Source organism: Carassius carassius, chromosome 27, assembly GCF_963082965.1.
Source record: "Carassius carassius chromosome 27, fCarCar2.1, whole genome shotgun sequence".
NCBI lineage: Eukaryota > Metazoa > Chordata > Actinopteri > Cypriniformes > Cyprinidae > Carassius > Carassius carassius.
The window spans coordinates 12,304,692-12,325,140 of NC_081781.1; the positions used below are offsets into that span (position 1 = coordinate 12,304,692).

At 38.7% G+C, this 20,449-nt stretch overlaps 1 protein-coding gene and 1 pseudogene across 1 annotated transcript; both read right to left on the bottom strand.

The window, feature by feature from the left end:
* Nucleotides 1-761: 761 nt before the first annotated feature.
* LOC132106753 (G-protein coupled receptor 176-like) lies at nucleotides 762-10,869 on the bottom strand. Its single transcript, XM_059512722.1, has 3 exons — nucleotides 10,456-10,869; nucleotides 4,015-4,267; nucleotides 762-2,255 (listed from the first exon to the last, which is right to left on the bottom strand). Exons 1-3 carry the CDS (start codon nucleotides 10,688-10,690, stop codon nucleotides 1,106-1,108), a joined length of 1,638 nt encoding a protein of 545 aa, XP_059368705.1. The 5' UTR covers nucleotides 10,691-10,869; the 3' UTR covers nucleotides 762-1,105.
* Nucleotides 10,870-12,351: 1,482 nt separating this feature from the next.
* LOC132107409 (acyl-coenzyme A thioesterase 3-like) lies at nucleotides 12,352-18,706 on the bottom strand (annotated as a pseudogene).
* Nucleotides 18,707-20,449: the final 1,743 nt, after the last annotated feature.

Below are 20,449 nucleotides of genomic sequence, written 5' to 3' on the forward strand. Positions count from 1 at the left end.
AGATGAATTTTCACAGCCCTCTTTGATCATATTTACCAAGGGTGTCCAAATTTCTGCCAATGACTGTAGGTTTTGGCACATTTCTCTGCATTAAAATGAAGCACAAATTCAAAAACAGTACAACAGTGTATGTGGTCACGGCAGCATTTGCATCCTGAAACTGATTAAGATGTTCCCACATCTACTTTACATTGTAGTCAAAGTATTAACTAAACTCTTAAACTACCATTTAAACGTTTATGGTTAGTAAGATGTTTTTTTTTTTTGCATGCGTTAAATTGATCAAAAGTGACAGCAAAGACTTGCATGTTACAACAACAACAACAAAAATATCTATTTGAAATGAATGCTGTTCTATAAAACTTTCTATTCATAAAAAAACTTTGACAATAATAAATGTTTACAAATGCCAAATCAGCATACTATAATCATTTCTGAAGGATCATGTGATTTATCTTCAAATGTATTCAAATGTATATTAAAATAGAAATCAGTTATTTTATATTGTAATATTATTTCACAATATTAGATTTTACATTATATTGATCAAATAAATGCAGACTTGAAGAGCATATGAAAGATTATGAATGGTACTGAACATAAAATATATAATTTACAATATTTACATTTTGAGAGTAATGCATTCGTTTCTAACTAGCTGTTCAAGTGATCTGAAAAAGATTATAGTGCTAAATAACATGGGCCGTGGAGTAATATTTCAAGAATATAGTCAGGACACATCAGTCAGATTCAACACAGCATGGACGTATCTACATAAAAATGAGTGTGATTAATTTTATTGACCATTCCAATAAAACAAATGTCATACAATTCATGCCTACCTTACGTTTGTTTCTTGAATTTCCTGTGAAAGATCAATGTCCTGTTCTGTCAGTAAATGGTGATGAAGGAATGTCTATTAAATCGCCCAAACAGACAGCAAGAGAGCATGTAAATTCCTCTTACTTCCTACTGTAAACGTATACTCTCCATGTCCTTCACTGATCTGCACTCACAAAGAAAATCATCTCAAAATAGCTTTAGATAAAAAAAATTCAAACAGTCTTTCTTCTTGGCTTTTCATGATTTGATCCACTGCACTGTTTCATGGATCCACATTAGGGAAGGTACTAACTTTATTGTTTCTACTGATGCGTCTCTCGGGCCGACTTCTGGGCTGCTTGGTCTGGATCAGCTCCTCTGGTGTGTTACCCAACGGAGGAAGGAGCCTTTTCTTACTGTTCCTGGTTTCAGGCAGCCATTGTGGTGGCAACTCAAATGGCCCGAAACCAAACTGTGTTGCATCCTCAGCGCTCGTGGGAGTCGCAGGGGCGACCTGTGAAGAGGAGAAGGCACATGACTGAATAGGGGAATGTTTTGGTAACACTAAGCCCTCTTCTTTTACCGCATCCCCTGACTGTGGCTGATGCAGCTCTCTTGCTGCCCCTCCATTTCCACCCACTCCTTCTTCTTTGGGTTGAAAGTTGGCGGAGACCACATAGGAAATTTCATTATCTTCTTCATCCTCGCTCGGTCTGAAGATCTGTTGTTGGCCGATATTGAACATCTCCAGGAGTTGACTACCAGAGCGAACCACAGTCTCGCCCCCTAGTGGCCCTACTTCAGCCAGACCCCCAACATTGACCATGTTCCTTCGGCTGTAGCGGCGATGAAGGCGTGCTAGCATATCAAGAAGGCAGCGCCGCACAGAACGGTTTACTGTGAGGAGAAACAGCGGGTTGGTGAGGAGAGAGACTTTAGGCAGCCACATGGCAGTCAGTTGTAACCAAGACGAGGCTTTTGCAGCCCCCAGCACTGAATGGTATATGACCAGAGCGGTGTAGGGAGTGCTGCACACCGCGAAGACTAGAACGATGGACAACAGACTGGCATGAAGTTCAGCCTCACGCTGAGACACATACGGGATGGAAATACCGTTCTGTGGGGTGCGTAGCGCTGCGATGATCACTTTCTTCTTCTGGCTGGTGCTTAGTGCACGGCGGATTAGTGCCATGGCTAGAAACACCATTGCTAGTGGTAAAATGAGTGTGGTGACGCTGTATGTGATCATGTAAACCAGATGTCCAAGAGACTGGCCATCAGAACAGGAAGAGGTGGCGTAGACATCCGTAACATTGCTTACAGCAAACACAGGAGCGCTGGCCACCACCGCATGCACCCAGATGTAGATGACCAGGTCTCTGGATTTGGCATCTGAAATCTTTCTCTCCAGTGGATACAGTGCTGAGTAGTACCTGGAAGTGAAATAAAGGGAAGGCAACACTGTTAATGTACATTTAGCAAAATATTGGCAAAATTTCTAAGGCAAAGGCCCATTGCCTATATTGTCAAAATAGAACAAAGCACTGGACTGGACTAGTTGTGCTGAATGGATTTGATTCACTATAACGAATCAACTCATAAGTTTCATTTGTTTGGGAATCAGTTGGAATACACTAGTCATGCTAATAAGTTTGATTCATTTAAAATAACTAGTTCATAAGTGTCATTTAGCTACATATCGGACTAAACAAGTTGCAATGAATGACTGACTAAAAAGAAGCGACTCATAAGAGTTAATCGGTTTGGGAACTGCACTGATCGTGCTGAGTTTTGACTCAATTAAAGATCCAGTTTTGCTTAGAGATTGGACAATACTAAGTTGCTTAGTTTATATTAATTAAAATCTTATAACACTAATTGTGATAAATGGTTTTTGTTTAAATACAGGTGCATCTCATAAAAACTGAATATTATGGAAAAGTTCTTTATTTTTTGTAATTTAATTAAACAAAGCAAACTTTCTTATATTCTAGATTCATTGCAGACAAACTGAAATATTTCAAGAGTTTTTTGTTTTAATTCTGACGTTTATGACTTGGGTGAAAGGTGGTGACGGGGCGGGGGGTTGGCGATCTCAACCAACTGGCTGAGGCCAGCCTAAAAAGACCCTCAGGACAGTTGATGGGTCACTGCTGCGCGTCGTCACAAAAGCTTATAATTTTCACGTGTTTATAAACCTTGCCATTTTAAACATTCAATAGAGTTCAAAAGCGTTCAAAAACTCAACTGAGTAGCTAGTTACTCGCGCGTTGTGTTCGAGAGCCGCGTCTCACGGACAGCCACACTGAACTGAGCTCTCCTTCAGGAAGTTTGCGTTCTCCTGCCCCGAATGAACAAATAAAAATTGCAGTTTAACAAACAGAAAAAGATGTGAAAGGGTCCAATTCAGCACCCGCAGTGTTCTGGTATTCAGGGCTTACGCAAAGTAGTGTCTCAAATCACTTAAATACCGAATCTGCCTCTTCTTGCTTTTGTACCCACAAATACATACAAAATATGTCAAAATACCCATCTTGGAAAGTGTGTTTGTGTCGGTTTGTGTGCAATGAATCTAGAATATAAAAAATTTGCCTTTTTTAATTAAATTACAAAAAATAAAGACCTTTTCCATGATATTCAAATTTTTTGAGATGCACTAGAATTGGTTCGGAATAAGCCCTAGTTAAATTAGTTACATAACCTTGACACTGTTTAGAGGACTGAATTGTTTAAAGAACAGTTAAACTGCTTAATGTGTGTACAAAAAGACATAAATAGATTGATTAGATACATAATGAAAATCCCAGGAAAGGCACAAAATTTAAAATATGAAAATCAGTATTTTTTATTATGTGATTTGTGTCTGCATGTTGCATGTATGTCTTTATTTTTCTGAAGTGATAAAATGTTGGTCTCAAGAAAGGCTTCTGCTGCTAAGCAAAATAAATTATTCAGTGAACTGATAAAGGGTCTGGCGGAGTAGGTTGCTATGGAAGCACTAATCTGTGAAACAGCTGGTGCCCATGGGTTGAGTACAACTGTAAGTGTTTTCAGATTTTCTTAAGTGATCATTTTATTATTATTGTCTTTATCAATTGTTTTAATTATTGTTTGGTTGAGACCCTTAGTGACCTCAAAGCTAAAGCAATTACACTTAGTTGTTAGAGTGAATTAGTATGAATATCCACTCACCTATCCAGGGCAATGAGAGCAAAGCTGAGCACAGTGGCAGAGCAGAAAAGCCTGTGTAGGAACTTGATGGCTTTGCACAGCAGAAGTGTATGGACCCATAAGCAGCATAGGGGACTGGCACTCAAGGCTATGTCAAAGGGTACACACACCAATCCAGCACAAATGCCAGAACACGCTAGATTCTTGATGAAGAGATTGGTGACAGACTTGAAGACATTGGTGTAGCAAGTGCACCACAACACTGCAGTATTGCCTGGGGACGAAGAGATGAAAAGGTTAAGGGTTACAAGCCTAGGTCAGTATCCTGTATTCTGCACTTAATGAAGCGTGCCCTTCTGGCTATACATATCTGGAAAAAGCCAGGGGTACTGGACAATGTTCATGTACATGATTTAGGCATATCTGATCATAATGCCATATCATTAGACTTTTCATTCCTGACCTCACTCAACAAGCCTAAACACAAATCTGCTTTCGCAAAACAAAAGAACTTAACCCTGAACACCTGTCTTACGACCTACAAAACCTGGCCATATCTGCCCATCACTCTTCTCCTGACGCACTTGTCGATCATTACAATACCGGACTGCAAGAGATATTTGATGCCCATGCGCCCCTCAAGACACGGACTGTAACATTTACACGCTCTGCCCCGTGGAACACTGGTACACTGACTGTCCATAAAACTGCTTATAGAGAGCACCAAAGATTATATTCCAAATTACTCAGTCAGGCACGATCACAATACTATTCCAACATCATTAACAATAATCCAGGAAATTCAAAACAGCTCTTTAAAACAATAAATCATCTTCTCAGTCCACCAACCCTGAGGCAAAATAACAGTACAGATGATCAGTGCAATAAATTCCTTGATTCTTTCACCACAAAAATAACTACCATCCATTCTAACCTAACACCCAGCAATGTCATTCCATCCATCCCCTCAACCTCAGCACCAACATTCTCTCATTTCATTCTCCCCACACACAGACAGGTTGAGACTCTCATACACAGTATGAGACCCTCAACGTTCTCACTGGACCCCCTTCCCACTGCTCTGATCAAATAAAATATGACTTTCCTAAGCCCTCTCATCACCACCATTATAAACTCTTCCCTGCAATCTGGCCATTTTCCAATCTCTCTGAAAACTGCACTTATCAACCCTCGGCTTAAGAAACCCTCCCTCGATCCTGATGTTTTATCAAATAACCGGCCCATTCCTAACCTCCCATTTCTCTCCAAAGTCATTGAAAAAGTCATTGTCACCCAAATCCACAATCACCTTCACTTACACAGTCTCTATGAAAAATTCCAGTCTGGTTTCCGCTCCGCCCATAGTACAGAGACAGCCCTGGTCAGGGTCACAAACGATCTGCTTGTGGCTGCTGACCAGGACTCTCCATCCCTTCTCCTGCTCTTGGACCTCTCAGCCGCCTTCGACACTGTTGACCACGCCATCCTCCTCCACTATCTGCAACACTTCATCGGCATTTCACACACAGCATTTCAGTGGTTTCAGTCCTACCTGACTGATAGAGTTGAGTACATGGCCCTGGGGGGAGCCAGGTCGAGGCCCCACACAGTCACATGTGGAGTGCCTCAGGGTTCGGTCCTCGGCCCTACCCTTTTATCTATTTATATGCTTCCCCTGGGCCACATCATAAGCAGGCATGGAGTTGCCTTGCTGATGATACTCAGCTCTATGTCAGGTTGGACCCCACATCCTCTACATCATCACTCCCCACTCTAACTGCCTGCCTGGAGGAGACAAAGTCATGGATGACTGACAACTTCCTTCAGCTAAACAGCTCCAAAACTGGGACTCCTCATTGGGACCCCACACCAACTCCGATCCTCCACCCTGACCATTTACTCATTTGCTGGCCATGACATTTCTCTCACATCCTCTATAACAAACCTGGGGGTTTGATTTGACCCCCACCTATCATTTAACACCCACATCCAACTTATCTGTAAGACTGCATTCTTTCATCTCCGGAACATCTCCAAACTCCGCCCCTCCCTCTCCTTTTCCGATTCAGAGAAGCTGGTTCATGCCTTTGTCTCCTCCAGGCTCGACTACTGCAATGCACTCCTCATTGGGATCCCTGGCAGGAGCCTGCAGAGACTGCAGTACATTCAGAACTGCGCTGCCAGGGTTCTGATGAGGGTGCGTAAATCTGAGCACATCACACCCATCCTCCATAAACTTCACTGGCTTCCTGTTAGGTTCAGGATTGAGTATAAGATATGTCTCCTGACCTATCAGTGTGTCTACGGCAGCGCACCAGTGTACCTCCAAGACCTCATCAATAGGCAAAACCCAACCCGACATCTCCGTTTCTCTGATAGCCACTAACTCCAGGTCCCCAAGTCCAAACTCCGCACTATGGGAGATAGGGCCTTCCAGGTGGCTGCGCCTTGACTGTGGAATACCCTCCCCAACCACCTAAGGACGCCACAATCTATTGAGGTTTTTAAAAATAATCTAAAGACTCACTTATTTTGTATTGCATTTTCTTAATATAATTCTGTTTTATTGCTGTTTTTGACTGTTTTTATGTTCAGTTTTTTATCTGTGCACCTGTAGTACTTTGAGATGTGTTCTTTATGTGTAAAGTGCAATATAAATCAAATGTATTATTATTATTATTATTATTATTATTATTATTATTATTATTATTATTACCCAAGGACACAGCTGAATGTGAATGGGACATGAGCAACCTTCATCTTATTGTCTACAGCAGTTCCCATGGCAATGAGGTACCTGAAGGTTGCACGCTAATTTGAAGGGGAAGAAAGCCTTGTTCCCTTTGTGGTTCCTATAAGCTACAGTATGGCATTCTTATGCTTCTGAGAAGGACAAACAAGCCTCACAGCGCAGGGTATTATGATTTTAGGAAAAAGCAAAAGCTTAGTATGCACAGGCACATAAAAACCAAATGTTTCTAATATTGAGATGTTCACATGAGGTGGGATACTTGTTGGGTAAAGTAAATTTCCTCTTCTCTGAAAGAGCAAAAATTTAGGTTATAGTAAAGCACTTACAGAACAATGGTAGAGAATGGGTCCAATCTGTAAATAATTAAAATACTTGTTCCAATAGTAGCCAAAAAGTTAACATGATTTTTGGGTTAAAGTATCACTGTCTGTATACTGTACAACTACATACAATCTACCAGCTAAAATTCAAAAATCCCTGTAAAAATTATGATTTAGCTTTATCCTACAGGTCAAATATTACAAGTACTTTAATATATCTCGCTATTTATAGACGGAAATGCACAAAAACATACAATATGTACTAAGCTTCACTTTTCTGCTTTTAAATACTCCAAATCTGGTCCTATTTACTTCCGTAGTCCGCGAGGGACAATTTGAAAGTCAAATGCTATCCACTGAGCTTAACTTTTACTGAACCCAGAATATTCCTTGGCATGACACGTGACAACACAGCTGTAGCTGATAAGCATTTCCAAAGCTTTAGTATGATGATAGTACTAGTAGGCTTCATTTCTTCATAGATAAGCATTTAAAACAATCAGGGAGAGCATGTCAAAACGTTTCACTTGGGGCTAAATGAAAATGAAGCGTGTATGTACATTAAGTAGAAAACTACACAAGATTCATTTACTTGGAAGAAATGATGCACGGACACGATGGAATTCACACGCCTTTAATTGAAATGGAGCCTGAGGTGATTCTCTTCTTGGATGTTGATGTGAACAGAGCACTTGGGTGACAGGTGCTCTCTAGCCAAACCTCTTATTATGCTTGGCACAATGTCGGAAGGTGCATCTTTTACGCAAAGAATTTCATATTTTCCCATTACCATGCATGTGTAACATGCAAAGCACAGTGGAATCCATCTGCAGCTGCCTCAGTTATTACCCTGGTGACATTTTGAGTGCACACTGACAGTGCTGGACAATCATCCATTTGTTCCCAGAAGTCTCTGGTATGCCCTTGGCTAACAGTGGTTTTTAGACTTCACAGGGATTAGTGGTTTCTCAACTCTTTCTAATATGTTTGATGTTGGTTAAACATTGATTAAAACAGATGTTGGCTGTTGGCTAACTTAATCTTAATCGTAATGATGGAAAAGTAATGATGAAAAATAAGAAAATTGTCAGAACAGAAGATTATCATATCATGCACACCTTTAAAGTGATACTTTACCCAAAAAATGAATATTCTGTCATCATTTACTCACCCTCATGTTGCTCCATAGATCTATAACTATATTTCTTCTGTTGAAACAAATATAGATATTTTGAAAGATGTCTCAGAGCTTTTCTGTCCATACAATGAAGGTCAGTGGGGTCCAAAATATTGTTCAGGTGCCCATCGACTTTCATGGTATGGACAAAAACAGATTTTCTCAAAATACTGTTCTCCACATCAAAAACAAAACAAAAAAACACTTCATACAACTCTGGATGATCATGGGTGAGTAAATGATTACAGAAGTTTCAATTTTGAATGATATGTCCAGTCTTTGTCTGAGAACTATTCAATATTTTTGCATTGGATGCATAAGCAGTAAACAGATACTGGAATACAAGCAGTCAGAAAAACAAATGTATCTTTTCATTTGGAATGCATGAGCCAAACAGTCTGCTAAATAAACACCAAGGATAGAACTAGAGTTCATTAATGACTAACCCATTGCCACAATGAATGTCTGAAATTACCAACTTTTCTGAAACTTGAGCCCTAATCCAGTGTAGAAACAAATCATCAGATTACGATCATTTACTAAGTGCTCTGCAGGCTAATTAGTCATGTGATGGCTCATTTGTTTTGAGTCTGACGAAACTGCCTCCCTCTGACGTAGTAAAAAAAAAAACAAGCAGTACAAAAGAACAATAGACTATAAACAATGCTAAAATCTCATTTACCACGAGAAAGCTCTGAATACTCTATTTCCCCTTTATCTAAACATTGCATCATTTCTACTGGTACAGAATACACTGCATTATACAGAAGATAGGATTATCGATAGCATTCTACAGCACCTATGTAATCTGTGTAAACAAAAATCAGTCTTTTTGTTCAAGGTATCATTGTCAGAGTGAGAGGCTCTGTAAAAAGTCTCTTTAGAAACCTGGCATGTGACATTATACTGACGGAGGAAACATTACATATCTCAGTTTGTATTGGTCCAAGCATGAATGGACCCAGGAAAAACATCTCATTTCTAAGTTTCTGTTTGGCACATGATCATTAGCTTCTAGCTGTCATAATCATTTTGTGGCAATGTGTAAGAATTCACACAATCATCATAACACATTCTCTTGGAAATGTCTCTGGAATGGTGAATCATTTAAATAGTGCTGTTCTGTAATACAGTTTGTTTTGTTTTGTTTTTTAGAAAGAAAGAAACAAGATGTTTGCACAAAGTGTCAACAACAGCAAAATATTTGTCATCAAAATTATTTGAATCTCAGCATAAGCTCTCCAGCTGAATTCTGATGTAAAAATCTAAAATATGGACAGCTGTCCGCTGACTAAAAGATTTTCGAGTAAATTACTCAAGTTAACTAGTTGCAAGCAACTTGAGATTAAAATGTTGTTTCTACTAATTTAGAAAGTTACAATCATAGATCATACAAAGGACACGATCACTGAGCTGAGGTCAATAATTTAATAAACACATTCACAAAAGAAGTGCACATAAAACTGCACTTCTGATATGCACCTCCATGTGTATGCAGAGAAGTCAACAGGTTATGGAAAATAAAGCTAATCACACAAAAAAACTACTTCAACATTAGCAATACTGCAAAGAGAAGTAGGCCTATTTAATTCTTCATATAAATTCCCATGCCTACATAAATTATTTTAACAAAGGCTTATGGGTATTCCCAACAGAATAAATTGTGTACTTCGAGGTATTAACACAATTCTTGATTTTCTTTTGAATATTTAAGTAAAAATGACTCGTGTCACCTTGGCAACTTTTGTTGTTTTTCATTATTTTTAACATCAGGGCTTACACTGACTTGCTTACACAAAAGATTTGCTATAGCATGACTAATCACAACACCCGTGCGTCATCATTGTGTGAATGCTCGATAATAAAAAGCCTTCGTCTACAATTTCGCATCTCTCACTTGATATTAACATACAATGTAAAATGTGATTTATCACGGACACTATAGCCTATTGTCATGTTTGTTAAATTTTCACATTCCAAATCTAATTTGTGCCCCAACTGTAACCTTTAAAGTGGTTATATATTCACACGCACAGTGCAATTCGCCATTCATTTATAATAGGCTCAAACTGAATAATGCAGTTAATCACATCAATTAACCAGTTATATGTGATTGTTTTATTAAAATATATTTAGACATGAAACCAGTGCAGCCTCCACACATTTGCTGATGAACAGCTAAACATTTTAAATTCCCGTGTTTGTCTACTTACTCAAAAGGGAGCCGATTAGGAGGAAAACTTGAATGGTGGTAGTGAAATCTTTGTAGGCTCTTTCCTGCGCCTGCAGGATCTCCTCCAGTTGTGCCACCTCTTTATCCTGAGCATCACCCCACAGACCCACCAGAGACGACGCGTTTAGGAAACCCAGGTTCGACGCGTTTAAACTTGTGCTTCCGTTTTCTGACAGAGGAAACCAGCTCTCTGCGTTATCAGCCTCCATCATCATTCATATCTGAGGCGCCGCTATAATTCTGTGCTCGGGTCTCGCCGCGCGCTCGTTTACTGGCGAACAGAGCTCGAGCGTTATGATGTTGTGTCCATCATGCTTAACACGCGAGTTTACTCCTGTTCGTCAAAATCATCGAAAACGTAAAACATTTTGGAAAAACGCTGGACGGCGATCTTTCACAATAATAACGTCCCAGACAGGACTGCATATTTTAGATTTGGTTAAATTTGCATTACATTGTTGTTATCTTGTCGCTGACCAACAGCCTTTTCAGAATCGCGATAGTTAAAGGAATGTCTCGCCTATAATAAGGCATAATTTTGTTTTCACAGCACAGATCGCATAGCATATATAATGTCATTGATGGAGCGATACGACAGTGACGGTGACGTTCACGCTCGCCACACTCAACTTCATTTTATTAGCCATGTAAATAGACGAACATAATATGAAACAATAGTGGTTATATACAATACTTCGCGTGCACTGAGTTACTAAAATATGCAACTGTATGCGAATAATAATGCCTTAACGGTGTACGATATATGCCAGAGAAATGACCAACATACCCGTATGAGATCGTTATGAATGATCATAGCCAGATCCAAGTGTCAAAATACGATTCTCTACGAACGCACATCACGCTAAATATCGAAGCAGTTGGTGATCTGACAACTGGGCTTTAGCGAACATGCTTCATTGCGAGTAACAATAGAGCTTTATTTCTTCAAATGAACGGCGGGCGCTTACAATAAGACGTCAGCGTATCCGTCTGTTACGGCGTCTTGGAAAGGCGCGTGAGAATTTGAACCAAAGGTTTGGACTGAGCTTGTATTTGGCCAGATACTGCTCCAGACACGCACTGCATGCGAACAAAGCAACGCCTTTGAAAGTATTAACAGTATCCTCCTAACAAAAACTTTATTTGAGCAATTTTCATTATTGTTAAGTAATTCATTGTGAGCAAAACGCCAGCATGTACCGAATTCACAGATCAAACTATTCCTTGCAATGTATATTGAATGTGCAAACCTCACACTGCACTGAATTTGTCTACGTGTTGCTTTTGTTTGCTTGTTTCTATAATAGGAAGGCTAGTAGTCCTTGGTCAGGGGGAATATTAGACAACCCATGAGGAATCTCTGAAGCCTTCATGAAATGGGACTGGGGCTAGTTGTCACACAAGGATGTTGTCAGAAGGGTTAAGCAATATTTCAGTAACTTAAGGGCTTAGAGTCAAAGTCCAAAAAACAAATGTTTAGGGTTTTCTAGAAGTGTTTTTCGGTTTCGCCTAATTCAAAACTATATGTGAATTCCAGCATTGTGATTTTGCAGCAAAAAAAGCCTTTTAAAAGTCATTCATCTGAATTGAAACATTTAAACAAAAAGTTGAAGTCAATCCAGTATGATAAATAACTGCAGTAGATTGTAGTAAAACATTTTGTAGTTTAGAAAGCATTTTTCTTGACCCTATCTATTTTTATGACCATTTCACTTACTAATTCCATGTCAATATAAATCAAATCTGATTTAAAAGGGTCATATGATGTTGCTAAAAAGAACATTATTTTGTGTATTTGGTCTAATGTAATGTGTTTATGTGGTTTAAGGTTAAAAAACACATTATTTTCCACATAATGTCCATTATTTTTTCTCCTCTATGCCCCGTCTTTCTGAAACACATCGAATTTTACAAAGCTCACCGTTCTGAAAAGCGAAGTGTACGCTGATTGGCCAGCTATCCAGTGCATTGTGATTGGCCGAAAACCTCAAGCGTGTGAAAGAAATGTTAACCCCCTTACTGTGATGCTGTCTCCCAGCACAATGAGACAAAACCAATAAAACCCATTACAAACGAGGCATTTGTTGCATCCAGTGGAGACATTATTACTGATTATAATGACTTATAATAACTGTCTTTTTGCATTGCGTTGTGTATTGCACTGCGTAAACATAAAACCATGAATGCATTTGTGATTGGAGAAACGACGAACAACAAAGTCTGCTCTACACTGTTCAAAACTTGTGTTTGAATCATCAGTGGCAAATCCTTTACATATGAAACCGTACTTACAGACTGTGTGTCAGAAGTGCCAGACTGTTCTTGTAAAGTTGGAACTGGCCTACTTTAAAGAAACAGACACCGTCATTGTAGGTTACTCTCTCAGGAAACAGTCCTTGTCCTCCGCAAAATGCGCTGAACACATCTGAATATTTGGGTTGAAATTTCTGTAACAGTGTTGTAAATAAAACTTAACCACTGATTTCTAGTTGTGTCCTGTTTTGGAAGGCCAAACAAAGTACTTTCGCTTTCACAACAAAACACAGCGTCTCCACAACATGGTGCTGGTGGCAACAGTGATAATAAAAGCTACACCTTCTTTCTTTGCGTGAACATTTGGGTGGCATTATGCAAATCTTCCCACATCGTGACTTTAGTCTTTGCAACTTTTCAGATCTTCTTTATGCACAAAGAGCTTGTACACTCCAAAGAGAAAATATCATATGCATCATATGGTTCAATTCAATACAAGAGCATACAATGCTACAGGACCTACAGAAAATAATGCTACAGCATTCATTACAGTAATACAGTTTTGTTGTAGATTCTGTTGTAGAGCTCATACTGCCATCCACATCATTAATTCTCTGTTTTATCTTGGTTAATTGGCTAGAAAACATTCTTAACATGTATTTAACGTGTTTAGTTAAAAAAAATGTGAAGACATAACTATTTTATAACCATTATTTTATTCACCTTGGACTATTTATATTCAAACACATTTTTTAATTATTATGTGATTCCTTACACAAGAACACAATCATCATCTCAAAGGAATGCCATGCACTAGTAACAGCTCTTCTGTAAATATAAAAATAATCTTTTCCAGATAATCAACATGCAAGAACTCTTAAGAGCTTCTCCTCTTAAGTAGTCCGGGTTAAATGACATGGCCCGCTGGAGTGTGTCCTTTTAACAGTGCTCTCTAAAAGATTTGCAATAAGTACCACTGGTGCTCTGCACAGAGAGAATCTCAATCATTTTCATGTTTAAAAAAAAACACTTCTGATTTAGAAAGAAAACAATAATCTGCATTCATTGAGTGACATTTGCTGTCATGTATTCGTGTAATGTGATATAATGGCAGCTACACTGCGACAAACTTTGGGACAGGGACAGTTAGCTCAAACATTGTGAAATAATGTTCTCACCATCATGTTGTTCCAAACCCATATGCCTTTATTTCTTCTCTGTAATAAATATATATATATATATATATATATATATATATATATATATATATATATAATAGATAGATAGATAGATAGATAGATAGATAGATAGATAGATAGATAGATAGATAGATAGATAGATAGATAGATAGATAGATAGATAGATAGATAGATAGATAGATAATTAAACATATAAAAATGAATCAATGCTCTTAAGATATTTAGTTGTATTTTATTGGAAGTTACGGGTAAAACATAAAAAAGTAAGGTGCAAAGAGTAACTCACTTGAAAGCAATGCCCATAGTTGCACATTTCCTTCACAGTGTCTGTACCTTGATGGAATGTTTATTTAAATATAGACATTCTTCAGGAAAGAAGAGATTAAAAAAAAAACCTGTATTTCCCCTCCACTAAGGCTGAAGGTGTCATTTGAGGCTTATTTTAAATGAAGGCACTAGAGGCTGTACAACAAAACAGATGTACTGTAGATATGCTGACACAGAGAAAGCAGATACACAGTAAGTGAATAAAATATTTGCACCACTATTAATGCGTTTGATTTGATTAACTTACAATTGGTATTCAGTTATAATGCAAAAATGTGGCTAAACAGTGAAAGTGCACTACCATTCAAACATTTTTTTTAAAGAAATTAAAAGTTATTTAGCAAGGGTGATTTAATATAATAGTGACAATAAAGAATTCTACTTTGTTAACTGAGGCATTGGCACAACAGGAATTTGCATAACATTTTAAAATACATTCCAATAGAAAAGTTATTTTAAGCTGTAATTATATTTCACAATATTAATGAAAGAAAATAATCTTACTTACCCCAAACTTATGGTAATGTTTGTTAAAGAAACATACTGTGGGATTACAAACTTATAAAATGTTAAATGTAGGTTCCAATATAATAGTAGGTAATAAAGATGACATAGCCAAGAAGACCAAATCAAGAAAATCAAGAGTCTGAGATAATGACCTTTTGTCTTTGTGCTCTTCCTCAACAGTCTTGCCAGACTGATTGAATTAGCACCTATGCATTTGAATGACACTGTTATGCTGATGAGATCAAGGCTGGGAAAATGACAGTGTCTGGCATTTTCCTGATTCATTTGCATGCTTTGTTTAGGTTGTCTCCACCTCTGTGTATCCCGCCCCCTTAAAATGTATAAAAACTACAATGTCTTAAGGACAAGTTAGACTTTTGATGACTGCATCGCCACGCAGAGCGTTCTCAATAAAGAATCCTGCTGAAGATTACCCAAGAGTCTCCTGGTCTTCGTTTCTGAGTTCCCAACAATACTTATCAAAAAGAGTTTGATTTTACAAACAACTTCATGATATAAACAAACAAATATATATAAACAAATTATAGATGTGCTTCAATCTGTTGATCTTTTTTATAACTACATTAGAAATTAAAGTAATTCAAGTCAACACTAACTGGATATCATGACTATGTACATGCCCTTTTTTACAGCATAGATTTGCTGTTGTGATTAGTTGCTAAGTGTTTTTTTTTTTTTTTTTTACTCACAATCCTCTTCCACGCATCCAGCTTTGCCTCTGAATGAGCCTTAGGTTCCCCGCCAAAATAAACCACATGGTTAGCGACACCATGAATTTTAGCAAGACAAACTCATACCTCAACTATTCGTAATTATTTTTCCCATGTGCTGCGAGTCTGTTGCATGCTAGTTTTGCATAATAGGCACTTTGCCAATTCCTGTCAGCTTCTGACATTATAAACATGAAATTACCAGAGGCACATTCAATGGGAATAACGCTAGGAAGGCCTTCTTCTGACATCGGGTCATTCATAACATCCCCAATATCCATAAAGCCCAATGGTGTCATTTTTTATTTCTTTACATCGAACATAAGAGGTGGAACACAGATGTCTTTGTAGTAGATGCATCAAAATGCATCTCAGGAACTGCACTCCAGTGGTTTGAGTCTTACCTATCAGATAGGTCCTTCAAAGTATCTTGGAGAGGTGAGGTGTCCAAGTCACAACATCTAACTACTGGGGTGCCTCAGGGCACAGTTTTTGGACTACTTCTCTTCTCTGTCTACATGGCATCATTAGGTTCTGTCATTCAGAAACATGGCTTTTCATACCACTGCTATGCTGATGACACTCAACTCTACCTCTCATTCCATCCTGATGATCCGACGGTAGCTAATCGCATCTCAGCTTGTCTAACAGACATTTCTTGCTGGATGAAGGGTGATCACCTTCAACTCAACGTTGCTGTGACGAGTGGGGTGTGGCTGAGAGCCGTGGGAATGAAGCAAGGCCGGTGGAGTAATTGGAAATGAGCGACACCTGCACCACTCACCGGTCTTGAGTCCCACGGAGGAGCTCCGGAAGGATAAAGGGAGGAGTTGACAGTGAAGGAGGATAGGGGACCAGGCCTGGGTTTTAATTTGTGTTTTGGTTTTTGTTTATGTGTGGCAGTCGTCCGCAAGGGGTTTGTGTTTATTTTATTATTAAAGTTTGATTTAAATGTCCACCGGTTCCCACCTCCTTTTTCCCATACTACTTTCTTATATTGTTACACTTGCCAAAACAGAACTGCTTGTGGTTCCAGCAAACCCATTGTTTCATTACAATTTCACCATCAAGTTAGGCACATCGACCATCAACTCCTTCAAAAACAGCCAGAAGCCTTGGAGTTATGATTGATGATCAGCTGACTTTCTCAGACCATATTGCTAAAACTGTCCAGTCCTGCAGATTTGCTTTATTCAACATCAAGAAGATCAGGCCCTTTCTTTCTGAACATGCTGCACAACTCCTTGTTCAAGCTCTTGTTCTATCCAGGCTGGACTATTGCAATGCTCTCTTGGCAGGGCTTCCAGCCAGTTCTATCAAACCTTTACAATTAATCCAAAATGCAGCAGCAAGATTAATTTTTAATGAGCCGAAAAGAATACATGTCACACCTCTGTTTATCAATTTGCACTGGCTACCAATAGCTGCTCGCATAAAATTCAAGGCAATGATGTTTGCCTACAAATCCACCACTGGCTCTGCACCCATTTACCTAATTGTATTACTTCAGACTTATGTGTCCTCTAGAAGCTTGCGTTCTGCAAGTGAACGTCACTTGACTGTGCCACTCCAAAGAAGCACAAAGTTACTTTTACGGACTTTTAAATTAAATGTTCCCTCCTGGTGGAATGACCTGTCCAACTCAATCCGAGCCCTTAGCCATCTTCAAGAATCAGCTAAAAACACATCTCTTACTCTTTATTTGGCCCTCTAACCTTAGCACTCACTATTCTAATTATATTCTTTAAAAAAAACTGTATTCAGTTTTCTTTTCATTTATTATATAATTAACAAAAAAAGACCTCTAACACCTACTGGCTCTATTCTTTTTCTATTATATCTTTTTTCTTTTTATTTATTATAGTATTTAAAAGCCATTGCTACGTGTATACTGCATTTAAGCTAACTGAGACTTATTATATAGCACTTGTATATCTTTGCTCTTTTTTTGTTCTTGATTGCTTTCATTGTCCTCATTTGTAAGTCACTTTGGATAAAAGTGTAAATGTAAATGTAAACGTAAATGTAAACCTCAGTGATCCTAAAATAACACCGATTCTAATAAATCTCCCATTGTATACTGATCAGTTTTATTTAAAATCATAAGAATTAACAGGAATGCATATGAATGGTTGCACAAACTAACCTCTGGTTGTTGAAATAGGAAATCTACACCTTCTTCAAAATACTGGAGGTGAAATCTGTCAGCTCTGTCTTTGTAACCTTGGAAAGCCAAGGCTAAAACAGCAAAGTTTCTCTTCGCCAACAGAGCTGCCCTCAACTCAAAAGGACCTCCTTTAAATACATTTGTATCAAAAATCCCAGGAAATGGCCCTTTACCTAAAATAATAGTAATAATATCAGCATTAAAAACTGACAAAAAAATTGTTAGCTTATTTTTACCACAGGGAGGCGCTACTAGAAAACAAAATATTGCCAACAACGTTGGTATCTGTTATGTGTAGTTAATATAGTTTAGTTAATGTTTTATTAAAAAGATACCCTCTAAAGAGTCCTTTTACAATTCAGACTTTATAAGAGCAGCATAACCTGCTGAATTGTAATGAGGGTTTCAATATGGACTGCTAACTTATATGGAGTGCTTTAAATACAGCTAGATAACTGACCAGGTGGCATAAAAAGAGTTCCTCTGATCCTGCCTTCTTTTACAGGGATTCTCCGGATACCATCGGTCAAGCAGTGTCTTTCGTTTGTCACTTTGGCGATAACTTGATCTTCACTGACGGCCTAAATGTCAACGAGAGCAGGACGGGTCACGTCTGTGTGTGTGTACGTCTGTGTGTGTGACGTCTGCTTTCAGTGCCCAGAATAAGCCCATTGGTTCGACTCCCTTAAAGCTGCCAGCAAGAGAAGGGTTGCTGCTGAGGTCAACATGACTTGCCTTGCATCTGTGATTTTAGAGTGCAGATCCAGGGGCGTCGGACTGGGGGTAAAACCAGTACTGATTACCAGGGCCCCAAAGGAAGAGAGGGCCCTTGAAAAGTCTGGAATATATTTTATTTTACCTGTATATTTTCATGGAGGTGCCCATCAGGACTGCCTATGCATAGGGCCCGGGATCTTGTGCAAGACCCTTGTGCAGATCCACGCGTTGTTGGGGTTTTAGGCCACACACGGTCACGTGCACTGGATTTTCAAAAGAGCACTTATTACTGGGCAAAAGACTAATGCTGACCACCGAGGTGTTGTGCATCTCTATTTCTTGTGAAAGGGGTAAACAAGTACTTTAACACCGAAAAGATCTTTTTATTTTACGGCCACCGTTGCAAACTCTCGCGAGACAAATAAGCTACCGAAGCTTTAAAAACAAGGCTAACATTTTTTTTTTTTTTGATGATGAGGATGATGATGATTTATTTGACGAATTCCAAGTCACTTCACTTTTATCATTATCAATATTATTTATTTTCAGTTATCTATTACCAATAAATGAGCCTGCAACATATTTAAAATGAAACCACTCTTTTATCTGAAAAGCAAAAACAGAAGCTATTTTACAAAAATCAAGTGGTAGAACATTGCGTTAGAAGCGCAAGATTGTGAGTTCGATTCCCAGAGAACACATGTTAGGTAAAAACTGCTAGCCTGAATGCACTGTAAGTCGCTTTGGACAAAAGCGTCTGCTAAATGCATAAATTTAATACACGGACTTCATAATCCATAAGAAGCATGTGTCCTATGTTGTGTGCTCCTGAAAAACATCATGTCTGTGTGACTTCTGCAGCATAGTACTGCCTTGTCCAAACCACACTTGTGGTCTTGGATACTTAAGAGCGCGTGCGTGCTACAGGAAGTAAGTGTGCAAGACTGTCCGAGGTCCTAAAAATAGCAAAACGCAGTGCCCAGTGCAGGAACACGCCATTATTTTTGAAAATAGGCTAATTTTCCAACTACCCTAGAGTTAAGCAGTTGAGTTTTACTGTTTTTGAATCCATTCAGCTGATCTCCGGGTCTGGCGGTAGCACTTTAGCTGTAGCTTAGCATAGATCATTGAATCTGATTAGACCATTAGCATTTCACTCAAAAATGACCAAAGAGTTTTGATATTTTTCCTATTTAACACTTGACCATTATGTAGTTACATCATGTACTAAGACCAACGGAAAACAAAAAGTTGTGATTTTCTAGGCCAATATTTCTAGGAACTATACTCTCATTCCGGCGTAATAATCAAGAACGATTTTGGTTTATATAGCTATGTGACAGGATGGATTTTTTTGTATAACTGTATAACCGTTTAAATTATATTAAGTCTTAAAGTTCTGCATAATTAAGGGCGCGGTCATTTGAGTGACAGGTGGATTGCCTCTGCTGTCACTGCCGTCGAGCTAGGTGGGTGTGGTTTCAACAACCAGCTCCCGCCTTTCTGCCCATTTCAATTATCCGGTAGTGTCGCGTGGTGACGTGCGTGAAACATATGGATGACATCACAGACACTACGTCCATGTTTTTATCAAGCGGCAACCTCCCGCTCTCTCTCGTGAAGCCCATACGGAAGTGACTTAAACTGTAATTCATCGACTGGCCGCTAGAGCCTGGCTTCAAAAGGAAGTCAATCCCATAGACTCCTCATGTTAAAATGCCCAACTTTACAGCAGAAAAAAAAAAAAAACATGTTTACAGCCTGGTTAAAAAAATTATTTTGGTCTATACAACTAAGTTTGCCCTTCATGACAACTGTGAGGGGGGTGAATTTTTTCTTACAACTCATCGATTTAAATTATATTAAGCCTTAAAGTACTGCATAATTAGAGGCCCAGCCACTTGAGTGACAGGTGGATTGGCGGTGCTGTCACTGCCGTCGAGCTAGGTGGGCGTGGTTTCAGCAACCAGCACCCACCTTTCTGCCCAGTTTCGATTATCCGGGAGTGACGCACGATGACATGAATATTTTAAAAGTAAATAAATACATTTCATTATATTAACACTGGCAGAA